Source organism: Mastigoproctus giganteus, chromosome 6 (assembly GCF_048544385.1).
Source record: "Mastigoproctus giganteus isolate SK-2022 chromosome 6, ASM4854438v1, whole genome shotgun sequence".
NCBI classification, from domain to species: Eukaryota; Metazoa; Arthropoda; class Arachnida; order Uropygi; family Thelyphonidae; genus Mastigoproctus; species Mastigoproctus giganteus.
The window spans coordinates 148,574,165-148,586,858 of record NC_143580.1 but is presented as its reverse complement, the minus strand read 5'-3'; the positions used below and the strand labels follow the sequence as shown (position 1 = coordinate 148,586,858).

Sequence of the window (12,694 nt, the reverse complement as noted above, 5' to 3'; positions counted from 1 at the left end):
CTAGTGGTTATACAGCATATCCCCTCCACTACAGCCCTGCTGCTACCCATATACAGTAGTTTGCTTTTGTCAATGTTAAACTTCAGTTGACACCTCTTCGCCCATCTGCTTAACTTTTCTAGATCCTGTTGCAGTAGTGTACTATACTTGCTATCATTATCAACCCTACCAACCTTCGTATCGTCTGCAAACTTGGATGCCTTCCACCTTGAAATTGTAGTTAGTAGTGTTCTTGTGGTCCTTGCCCTCTTAAGGACCCGCTCATTGGCGACCCAATCTGTCCATGGAATTTTGAGCATTCTTCTGAGCTTCCACGTTTTGAAGACTTCCAGTTTCCTGATTTTCGCTTGACCCAGGTCTTGTATCCGTACAGGAGGGTGTTCCATGTGTAGCATTTGGCCATTCAATATCTTTTCTGAAAATCCAATTTAGTGTCGCAGAGGAAGTTCTTAAGATTCTTAAATACCTGTTTGGCCATACCAATTCTGCTTCTAATTTCTGTGTCTTGGTCATTATTATTTGTGAATATCTTTCCTAGATATTTAAACTATTCACTTGTTCGATGGGGGAGCTGCTGCAGCATATTTTGATTCTAGGCAAGGTGTTTTTGCTTATGCCCATAGTTTTGGTCTTTTTGGCATGTTAAGCTTATTTGTTCGCTGGCTGTTACAATTTTGTTGAGGAGTATTTGTAACTTTTTCTCTGATGTTGCAATGAGGGCAACATCAGAGATTATCGCAGGCTACTGATAACTAAACCATTAAGTGTAATTCCTTCTTTGTGCTCTTGTATTATATCTATAATGGTTTCGGCAAAAAGACTGTACAGCATAGGACACAACACACAGCCTTGCCTCACTCCTTTCTGGATTTGTACCCAGTCTGGGTTTTCTTCCTCTACAGTGATTGCCGCTTCTTGCTCAAGATATAGTAGCCGTGGTATCCTTATTTCCCTGGGATCAATGTTCAATTTGTTCAAGAGCTGGAATAGGATATCATGTCTCAAGCAGTCGAATGCTTTGTTAAAGTCATTGAAATAGATGAATAGGTTCTGCTGGTGTCCAATTTCTTTTTCTGACAGTATATTCAGGGTAAAAGTTGCTTCTCTTGTAGCACCCTCCTTTTTAAAATCCATCTGGTCTTTTCCAATTTGCTCTTGTATCTTGCCTTCAATTCTTCGTAGAATCATCTTCAAGAGAACTTTCATGGTATGGCTTACGAAGCTTATTGTGTCGTGGTCTGTACATTTTGCTGCTCCTGTCTTTTTTGGTATGAGACTAAAGATGGATCTGAGAAAGTCAAGCGAAAGGATTCATCCATTGAGGATATCATTGAAAATATTGAGAAGCTGATATTTTCCTCTTGTTCTGAGGTACTTGAGCATTTCGGCTTGCTGCAGTTCTTCCATCGGAAAGTCTTGATGTTCACTATCGGTTTGGGTGTTGTTGTTTCTTAGTTCTCTGTTCTCATCGCAGTTAGCGAAGATGGGGGGAAACCCACAGTGCCATCGACAACTAACACACTTTACACTACATAGTTCCCTCAAATATTCTTGCCATCTGTCCTTTAGTGTCCACTATTTCCCTGTTGTTTTTATCGAGAATGTGACCTCTTGCGTGGTTTTTCCTGATGTTGCATAGTTCCTTCACTTCTTTGTGGATGAAATGTTCCTTATTTATGCTTATTTTGCAGATATTCAATTCTTTTGCATCTCTTCTCCATTCTTATTTCCGTTCTAATCAAACTTGTCATCTTGTCATCCACTGCTGTTTGGCTTTCCTTTGGGCCCATCCAAAAGTTGCATTTGCAGCATCTGTCATTATCTTCTGGAACTGGGTCCACTCCAATTCTGGGTCTCTATATAGCAGAACAAAATTACTATTCTCAATTCGCTCTTCCGTTACACTTGTGAAATTTCTCCCAATATGCAGGCTGGCTAAGTTTTTCTTTGTCTCAGCCTTTCTTCAGTCCTTTACTCTTGATGTCTTTAATTTTATAACCAGCTCCCCTATTAGTTGCAGTGGTCTGAACCGATATCAGCTTCAGGATACACTTTGAAGCTTTTGATGATGTTTTAGAATCTTTGATTGGTAATGATGTAGAATCTTGGAGTGGTAATGAATTAGAATCTTTGATTGGTAATGATGTATAATAATTTTGTTCATTCTGTGTTTAAAATGAGGAAGCACTTGCTGGATAGTAGAACCTGCCTCCCAGTGGCAGGGATGGAAATCTGATCCATTTGGATAGGTGGGAGGCTATGATGTGCCTCCAATATCGTATCCATTAGAATCAGGGCTAAGAGGTAAATTGCACTCCTTGTGTTTAAGTTGAGTTAAGTTGTTTTAATTTTATTGAATTGTTTTATTGCAACTTAAGAAAAATACCGCCGAGACCAAACTACGTATAAGCTTTGGCTTGAGTAGTGGTTCAGTTGGCATCTTAAATGGGGGTTAATGATGTATAATAATTTTGTTCATTCTGTGTTTAAAATGAGGAAGCCCTTGCTGGATAGTAGAACCTGCCTCCCAGTGGCAGGGATGGAAATCTGATCCGTTGATCAGATTTCCATCCCTTTGAAATCAGATAGTTGATCTGATTTCAATTAATCTTTGATTGGGCATCATTGGAGCTTTCCATGTGTATAGTCTTCGTGCTGATAGATGAACCAGAGTTCGTAATGACCATTTCATTCTCTTGGCAAAAGTCAACCAGTGCATCTCCCAGTTCATTTCTTGTTCCCAATCCAAAAAGGCCAATCATGTTGCCAATTCTGCCTGCTCCAACTTTGGCATTGAAATCTCCCATAATTACATTGATTCCTTTTCTTTTGGCCCAGTTTAGGATGTATTTGAGGTCTTCTAGAAAAAATCTTGGTATTCTTCATCAGTGTATGATGTTGTTGGTCCACAGACCTATATGATGTTGAGTGGTATTGGAAGAGTATTAAATTGAGCTAAAACAATCCTGTCTGAAAAAGACCACTATCCATTTAGGAATTTGATCTTTTCATTCTCGATAAGAATTCCCACTCCTGTGATGTTCATTTCTGCCAGAGTATGAGTTTGTATCCTCTCACTGTACTTGTTTTGCCTTGTCTTGGCCACTGCACTTCCCCTAGGCCCAGAATATCGCCATTCGTGTTGTCAAGTTCTTTTGCGACATTTTCTAATTTCCCTGCTTGATACAGACCTTTGACATTCCACATCACAATTTTAAGTGGCTTATCTGTTTTTGAATTTAGTTTTATAAGAATCTGGCTTATCATTTGAGGAAATAAACTGGATGATTCTTTGAGTCCTCTGGCCATTTAAGGGCAGCCTGAGACAGAGGGCCATTTTTGTTGTTTGGCTAGTCATGTTGTATTCTTGGGAAAGTTATTGTGGTAGCTTTCCCCTTGCTTTCCACATCGCAGCTGTACCCTCAGGACTGGAAACCTAAGTCTTCAGGTTTCCAGTCCTGATTCTAGTTTCTGTAATCATCTCACGATGGTAAGAGTAAGTGCTGCTGCCCACCACAAATCTCTCTCTAAAGGAGCCAAACATAAAATTTCATATAAATCTATCCTCTGGGAATTATTACACACAGAAGGGCCGGACAAAGAAATGACTGCCGAAATTTTATTGGTCTGATTTTAATGAAGTGTGAGATGAGTCTAAAAATCTTTCTAAACCAAATATAAAATTTTATGAAAATCCATCAACTAGGAGTCGAGTTATAACATGAGAAAGAACGGACATGAAAGAAGAAACAGGTGCTTTACAAATATTGCTAATGTGCATAAAAATAATAATAAATAAACAGAAATAGTTAAAATACAAGACATCAAGAAAAGTATTTTAAATGAGAAAATAATGCAATATAACAACTAAAATACATAAAAAATAACAACTAAAATACATAAAAAATAAGAATGCTTACATTGGCTTTTGAAGATGGTATTACACAAAATATGATTGTCAAAAAGATCCATCTGGAAAACAAAATCGACAGAACTCAGTATATATATATATATATTTTTTTTTTATTATTATTTTTTTTTTTTTGGATATATATATATATATATATATATATATAGCGAAACATGCATGTAGTTAAGAGAGAAATAATATTTTTTAATTAGAGAGAAAATCTTTATTGCAACTAAATGAATACAATGTACATACACCGATGAGCCAAAACATTATGACAAGCAAGTCGTTATGCAAATCGAAGCAACTGCAGGTGAACTATGGTGCGTCCGCGGGTTGGGACACAGTATAAAAAACGCCTGATACTGAGCTCTGTTAATCAGTGTTACTCTTGCTCTTCAGATGGGAAAGGCAGTGGACCTAAGCGAGTTTGACAATGGCCAAACTCTGACCCAATCGTCTGTAATGGACAGACGATTGGGTCAGAGCATATCCGAAACGGCACAGATGGTGGGATACTCACAGTCAGCCGTGATTAGTACCTACTGAAAGTGGTCCAAGGAGGGGGAACCCGCGAACTGCCGGCGAGGTGTTGGACGACCACGGCTCGGCAATGCTCGAGGTGAGCAAATGCTCTCCCAGATGATATGTGGCAACAGAAGGGCAACTGTGACGCAACTCGCCAGTAATTGGAATGCTGGTGACAGGAGTAATGTGTCACAACACGCACACACACACACAGTACATCGAACCCTGCCAAAAATGGGGCTACGTAGCCACAGGCCACTCCGAGTGGCCATGCTAACCACGGTTCACCGGCAACAGTGCCTACAATGGGCATGCGAGCATAGAAACTGGACCTTGAGTGATTGGAAGAAGGTCATCTGGTCTGATGAATCACGTTTCCTGTTACACCATGTGAACAGCTGGGTACTTGTGCATCATTTATCTGGGGAAGCCATAGAGACATTGATCGTTGCCTCCCACAGCTGTTGCAGAATGTCGGTAGGTTGTTGATGAGGGTTAGAACTGCGAATGGGGCATTTGCCAGGAACTCCTCCAACCTCTGGCCATTCCGGGTTTCCTGATTGTCAGCCTGCCACAGTGCCTGGATGCACTGTGGGATGAAAACAAGCGGTGGCAGCAGTGTCATGCTTTGGGCGATGTTCTGCTGGGATACCCCCTGGGTCTAGTCATCCACGTGCCAGGCTGTTTGTTTGTTATTTGGTTTTTTTTAGGAGCATTAGCAACTAAGGCCATATTGCTCTGGAGATATGCAGTGGTCATTCCCTGACCTTTCCGCATCCTCCATATTTGGTGGTCACGGGCTCGAACACCGGTCTAATCAAGAAGCATGTGCTACGCACTGCTGCTCCTGCCCACCTGGCTACGGAGGCACCCATATGCAGGGCACTCTGACATCTACCACCTACCTAAACATCATCAGAAGTAGCATGTGCATGTAGTGTGTGGACAAGTGATTTGTATGCTCTTCAAGTTTTTAAAAATCTATATAGTTTCTTCTTGCTTATTAAATCTAAATTCATACTAATAGATGCCTTATCAGATGTTCTTCTCGTCCTTCAACTTACATTATGCAGATTGTCACCAGGTAATCTTTATTTGAAAATTTTCCTATGTGATATGTATGTGCATTAAGATTTTCTGTTGGCTGCTGAGTGACACGGTCAAAGTTCTTAGCTATAAAGGCTGTTAGTCAGTGGCTGGGAAACACAAGGTCAAACACTACTATTTTTGCGGGCGTTAAGGTGTCATCCTAGCACCCTGTTAATAGCCTTACCTGGGGGTTGTGGTGACCTTCAGTTTGGAAGGCGATTAACTGAACACCACAGTTTATTTTGTCAATCGCAGTGGCCTTCTTTGCTATGCTTTTCTCGGGAACAGTTTCCTTCACTCTAGCAGTGACTAACATTTATTAATTTGATTGCTTGAACTGTTTTATGTAGTGAATTGATTGTACTTATTTAAGATTAGTTTTGGCCCTGAACATTAAGTAGTTACCTTCATATGACATCATTTTGACAGCAATTCCCCCAAAGCATATCCTGCATCTGGCTATCTGAAATTCTTTGATAATCCGACTTCTGTGCAAAATGCCTTTAGAAACTGAAAACAACAGTCACGACTTGAGCACTGCCACTCAGCAAGCTATCTCCAACCTTCTCTGCACAGACCAACACGATAAGCTGGAGGATGCGAAAACAGTCCCCACGATTAAGCAGAAAAACGTGGTGGCCTTATATTGCCGCCAAGGAGAGGCTATCACATTCACGGTTCAGTACCTCCACTCTGTTCTGGACGCTCTTCCACATGCCAAAATAATCATTGGAGTGGACGTTAACTGGAGGTCACCCAGTGTGGCATAGCCACACAGCTGACAATCAGGAAACCCGGAATGGCCAGAGGTTGGAGGAGTTCCTGGCAAATGCCCCATTCGCAGTTCTAAACCTCATCAACAACCTACCGACATTCTGCAACAGCTGTGGGAGGCAACGATCAATGTCTCTATGGCCACCAGAAACAGAGCAAATAAAATAATTAGATGGAGGGTCCAGCATGCTTGTACCACCTCCGATCATCGAGCCCTGACATTCCAGCTTACCCGCTCACTCAACAGAGCACCAACACCTAGACAAATGCTGCACAGATACTCTATCAAGAAAACTAACTGGGAACTCCTTTGAACCACCCCGACTGCTGCAGTGCAGGAGCACCAAGAGGAACTTCAAACCACTGAGGACCCCAACCAGCTCCAAATGAAGACAACTGCACTGATCATGCAAGCCAGCAATCTTGTCATACCTAGGTGGAATCCAACCCCAAGAGCCATGCGCTGGGGGAATCCGAACCTACAACGGCTGAGAAAAGAAACCCAAATGCGACACAAAGCCTTTCAGAGGGCCAGAAGAAGAACCTGCCCAGCTATGGTGGTCGAACCCTCCGCCAGCAATATAGGGAAGCCAGGAATGCATATACAGTGCAAATCCGTAAAAGTAAACAGACACTTGGGAACAAATGGTCTCGACAATGGGCAACAACTATCTCTGTGGGTCGTGTACAAAATCGCCACTAACAAACTCCCCAGGGGCACAGTCAATATGGCAACAAGGCTACCAAATGGAGATCTAACAACAACCTGGGGGCACTCAGCAGTCAACATCCTACAGTCTTCAAGTCGGAAGCGGAACCAACAACCAGTGAGCAACTGCTTATATGCCAAGAAAATTAGGACTAACCAACTCAGACAACTGAACCAACCTTCAGCAGGGAGGAACTCATCAATGCTGCAGAACACATCAAAGGGAATAAATGCCTAGGACCAGACCTACTTGAACTCAAAATAGTGAAAAAGACAATGGATATTGCTCCCAATCTGCTCGTCAACTTTAACATTAGCATTATCATTAGTAGAGGCATATGATGCAAGAAAGCAAGCCTATGCAGCATCAGCCAAAAAAAAACCATTTCCATTTCACCTCTCCATTCGTTCCAAATACCTGTCTAGCTCAGCCTTAAATTTATTTAGGCTATCTGAGCAAGCTCTTACGCTTGCTTTTTTGCATCACATGCCTCTACTACTACTACTATTATTACTACTTATTTTCTTTTTTCCCAAACAATTCTGGTCACAACGCTGTCCATCTCGTCTTCTGCTTTCACGTAAATGAGACCTGCTTATAGCTGTGTTTTTCACAAAACACTTTGCCATGTTTTCTGATTTTTTTTTTCTCTTTTTTTTTTTTTTGTTGCTGCAATTATCACTATACCAACTGCTCTTCGTGATACATGACACATATAATTTATTTATTGTTAATTCCTCAAACATCATAAATAATTTTAAAAACTGTGCAATTTTCTTCAGACTGGCTGTTTCTGAGTATGTTTCTGTGTCTTAAGTCTGTTAATTACATGTGTTCTAGGGTCAATCTGTTCTGCTTTGCTAGACGAAAACCCCAGTTTCTGGGGAGGTCAAACTTTTCTATCTACACCTGTGACCCCTCTAACTCAGCCACAGAGTGAAAAAAGCCCATTAAAGTTCCTCACGTCTGAATGAGTATTTTGAATGTTTCCTGTGTTCTTGTTCCGGAGACGCCTTTTTCTTTTTTTTCCTTCTTCTTTTTTTTTTTTTTTTTTTTGCATTATTATTATTATTATTATTATTATCTGTTTATTTATCCACGAAATGCGAACTACCCCGGGACAGCTATGTGCCAGGAGGGTGTTATTTATAAACTTAGGTGCGAAGTACTACACATATAACAGGTTACATGCACACTTGAGGCCTTTGTAGCCAAGTGATCGAAAAAACTATTATTATTTTTAGGCCACCCGAATAACTAAATTCATCTTCTGTGGTGTGTGTCTTAAGTCTGTTAATTACATGTGTTCTAGGGTCAATCTGTCTGCTTTGCTAGACGAAAACCCCAGTTTCTGGGGAGGTCAACTTTTCTATCTACACCTGTGACCCTCTACCTCAGCCACGGAGTGAAAAAAGCCCATTAAAGTTCCTCACGTCATCGACGGAATTCGAACTTGGGCCTTTTCCTTCTGGTGTGGGGAGGATGGTGACCTTACCACTGTGCTGCACGCGCAGACTAGCCAAGTGGTCAGAGGCACGAGTGCAATAGTTGTTGTTCTTGTTGTGATGGGGGTTTAATGGCGCACGAGCTGCTGGGGCTATAGTGCGCCTATTCGTAGGAAAATAATAAAAATCAAATTTCAGATAGAATCAATTTATGGTTTAATAGAGTGATGTTTTAAAATTTATGATACAATCCAATTTTTTTCAAAAAAGAGAAGAATTCATTGATGTTTGCATCGTCACCTATAATATTTTTTAATGTCTTCGGTTCCGGAAGATTTTTTAGGGAAAGGAGGATGGATATTCTGTCCTGATCATAGTGAGGGCAGTCAATGAGAATGTGTTTGACTGATAAGTGCGAGGAACAGTGTGGACAATGAGGAGGATCCTCTCCTGTAAGTAGGTGAATCAGATATGTATGTCCTATCCGTGCTCGTGCAAGCACTACTTCTTCTCTTCGTACTGTTTTGGTGCTAGAACGCCAAAACTGTGGATCCTGTTTCAACTGATAAAGTTTATTATTGCTCTGGGTGTGCCATAACTCTTTCCACATCACAAGACATGTTGTTTGTCTGATATGTTTATAGTCATAGATTGGAATAGGAGCAAGGGTTAAATCATAAGTTGATGGATTTTTGGCAGTTTTGTCAGCGAGTTCATTCCCTTTTATCCCCGAATGGGCTGGGATCCAGCAAAAGGTCACTGATTGATGACGTTCCTCAATTTTTAATAATAGGCTTCTGATTTGGTTTAATATAGGATGAACCTTATAAGAAAAGTTTTGTATTGCTGTAATTGAGCTTAGAGAGTCAGTGTATACAATATATTTTAGAGATGGGTAGAGATTCAGGTTTTCTAAAGCTAACTTTATTGCATGAAGTTCTGCAGAGAAGCTGCTATACTCAGGTGGAAGGGAAGCAGAAATGATTGTAGAGGGAAATACTGCTGCTGCTCCAACAGCTGAGTGTGATGATTTGGAGCCATCAGTATATATTGGCAATAAACTAGCATATTTCTGAATATGGCTTGCATGGAGTTGTTTCACGTTGAGTGACGGTAGAAGATTCTTTCCCCATTTTTTAAGATAAGTATCACAAGTTAATTGTGGAGGAGGTGTCCAAGGTGGGTGAAAGGATTTCACAACATCTAGCCTGTTGACATTAGGAATATTCCAACTCTGTGTTATTTCAATTAGGCGTAAGCCTGCCGGTCTTATTTTACTGGGTTTATTTCTATAAAGGTTTTGCAGTGGTGGATTAAAGAGATACGGCCCAATAGGATGCTGACAGCAGTTTTGTATTCGGGCTGCATACTTACGAAGTAGTGTTTTCCTGCGGAGACAAAGAGGGGGCTCATGTGCTTCAATATATAAACTTTGGGTAGGGGATGTCCTGAATGCGCCAAGGGCAATGCGCAGTGCACTACGCTGTATAGAGTCCAACCAGCGTAGTGTACTCTTTCGGGCAGAATCGTAGATTGGAGCACCATAATCCAAACGGGATCTGATCAATGCTATATATAGCAGAAGCAAAGATGTACGGTCTGCTCCCCATTGCAGATAAAGCTCTCAGTATGTTCAGTTTTTTAAGGCAGGAAGTACGTAGCGAGTGCAATAGTACATGCTGTGCAATTAGACCAGGGTTCAAGCTCCTGACTGCTAATTATCGTTGATCTGCTAACCCCAATGGACCAGCGTAGCAGATTATGATCCATTTTCCTCAACATGACTTCTGGAGGAGTCCTCCATCCTACAGTGGATTGACAATGGCTACAGATTTATTTATTTTATACATGCGAGCTTGACCCGAGAAATTTACACAGAAGTTCAATTTTACACAAAAGGATGAAATTATATACATACTCTGAAGTTATACAGATTATATGCAGAAAAGCATCGGATATATTCCAATTATATTAGATATGTGATTCATTAATTTCAGCTTGACTTAAATAATCAAGCTAATATCCATGCTCCAAGCATAATTCATTACTTATTTTCTTTTCCTAATCCCTTCTGATCATAAAGCTGTCCATGATGAGATCGTCTACCGGGGCCATACTACTCCAGTTTCAGTTGAAATGTAGATAAAACTTATGATTCGCTGGATATTATTCAGTGAAAGTGTGTGTTTACGGATATTTGCAGAATACGCTTGTTGGTGTACCCGATTTACATGCTAAAAAACGCAGAAAATAACTCACAAATGGGGGTGGAGAAGCGTTTGAGCTCGACTAACTATGTCCCGATTGAAAAGTCCTAAAAATTCCTTCAGTCTCCTACTGGATTCGAACAGAAACCTATTCAAAGTAGAAACGTGGCGAAATCATTATACTGTAAGAGTATACTCTTACAAATATGATGAAAATATTATTTATTTGAAATAAATTTACGAAGGGGAGAAAAATTGGAAATTATTAAGGTTTGAATATGGTAAATATTAAGGTTTGAATATTAAGTTTGAATATCATAAATATTTAGGTTTGAATATTAAGTTTGAATATCATAAATATTTAGGTTTGAATATTAAGTTTGAATATCGTAAATATTAAGGTTTGAATATGGTAAATATTAAGGTTTTAAAACACTGGATTTAGAAATAGGGAGGTTTTAAAGGTGTGAATTAAATAGCAGTTAAATGGAGACAAAAATATCAAGTAATACAAAAAAAAAAGGATGAACTGAGGGTAAACAAAAACAGTGGCCCATAATAGGGAAAGAAGGAGTGGTTATTTGCAAAAGAGCGAGAAAAGGTCGTAAACAGCGGACCCAGTTCTGAAGCGCCTTTGATGTAAGCCGCACCTGGACATACATTGGGACAGTCCGGCGTTTGCATTGAAAAAGACTGCGCCATTGTCGATTTTAGGTAAGTTGGCAACATTTAGCAAGGAAGGTGTAAACACAAAAATAGCTACTTTTTGAGGCGCTTCGCATAGTTGTAATGCTGAAGTGAGAAATACACAGAGAAATAAGAAAATTACAACAGAGGAGTTTGTTGTGTTCACAAGGGAGAAGGTTGTAGTAAGTTTTTTTAGCAAAATAGGAAAGAGAGAAAAACTAAGCATAGCATTTGGATTGGTTGAAATCCTGTGGGAGGCGTTCAAAACTTCTGAGGAAAAAGGGTTCGGAAGGAGGTTCAAAAAGTTTTTGAGTGTATCGTGGGTTCGAGTTAGAGTTACAGCTGTTTTAGAGTTTGAGTTCGGAGTTCGCAAATCGTGAAAGAGAGATGAAAAAAAAAAAAGTACTGAGGCGAAGAGGAGGTGAGGACAGGGAGAATTTTTTAGAATTAAGAGTTTTAGAGTTCGAGTGAGATCGGAAACAGAGAGAGAGAGAGATGTCAGAGATCTGAGATGAAGAAGAAAAAGAGAAACAAAAAAGGGAAAAAAAAGGTGTTTTTTTTAAGGGTGGGGGGAGTGCGGACAAGTGAGGAACATGTGTTCTAAAGTTAAAATAACAGTACAATTGGCTAGTCGTCGGGTGGTCGGTGTGTCTAGCAACATAATCACGCTGTATTTCTAAAGAAATTTCATGTAGGCATCTACAAGTGTCTAGATGCGATCAGTCGACAATGAGCTAGGTACGCAAGTGTGTGTGGAAAGAGAGAGTCCAGTCTCAGTTGATCAGCGTGTCTAGCATGGAATCACATGCTGTATTTCTGAAACAGCATGTGATTAATTGTGTAGGAATCTACACAATTAATCACATGCTGGAGGAATCTACAGTATGTGATTAATATTGCCTTGCTCCCCGTTTTGGGCAAGGCATTAGACAAAGTCATTGCTTCCAGGCTCTTAACTGTGTACAACTCCAGGGGATTATCATCGTCTGCACAATTTAGCTTTTTCCGAGGAAAAGGTACTTAAGATTCCATTGCCTCCTTACTGGCTCTCCAAAGAGAATATACATTAAAATACCTTATTGTCCTCTTTGTGGACTTCAAAGAGGCTTTTGATATCATTTGGTGGCAAAGTGCGCTGGCGAGGTTCCAGGAGGCTGAAGTATCTTTACCTCTGTTTAACCTGTTGAAAAGTTATTTTTCTCAACAATCTCTGGTTGTTAAAGGTGGAACGCTTCAAGTTGCCAGGAATGTTACTAGAGGCTGTTGACAGGGTCCATCTTGGGGCCCTTGTGTTGGAACTTAGTGTTCGATTCAAGGCTGTCTAAAAGGTTTGATGCTACTTGC

General features: G+C 40.3%; 1 protein-coding gene across 1 annotated transcript in view; it reads right to left on the bottom strand.

Annotated features, from left to right (window-relative positions):
* LOC150084650 (papilin-like) overlaps nucleotides 1-12,694 on the bottom strand; it is a 967,274-nt gene that overhangs the window by 801,302 nt on the left and 153,278 nt on the right. The window contains exon 2 of the mRNA XM_090376529.1: nucleotides 3,921-3,972. Coding sequence (XP_090232655.1) covers nucleotides 3,921-3,972 — 52 coding nt within the window. The remainder of the gene's footprint in view (nucleotides 1-3,920; nucleotides 3,973-12,694) is intronic.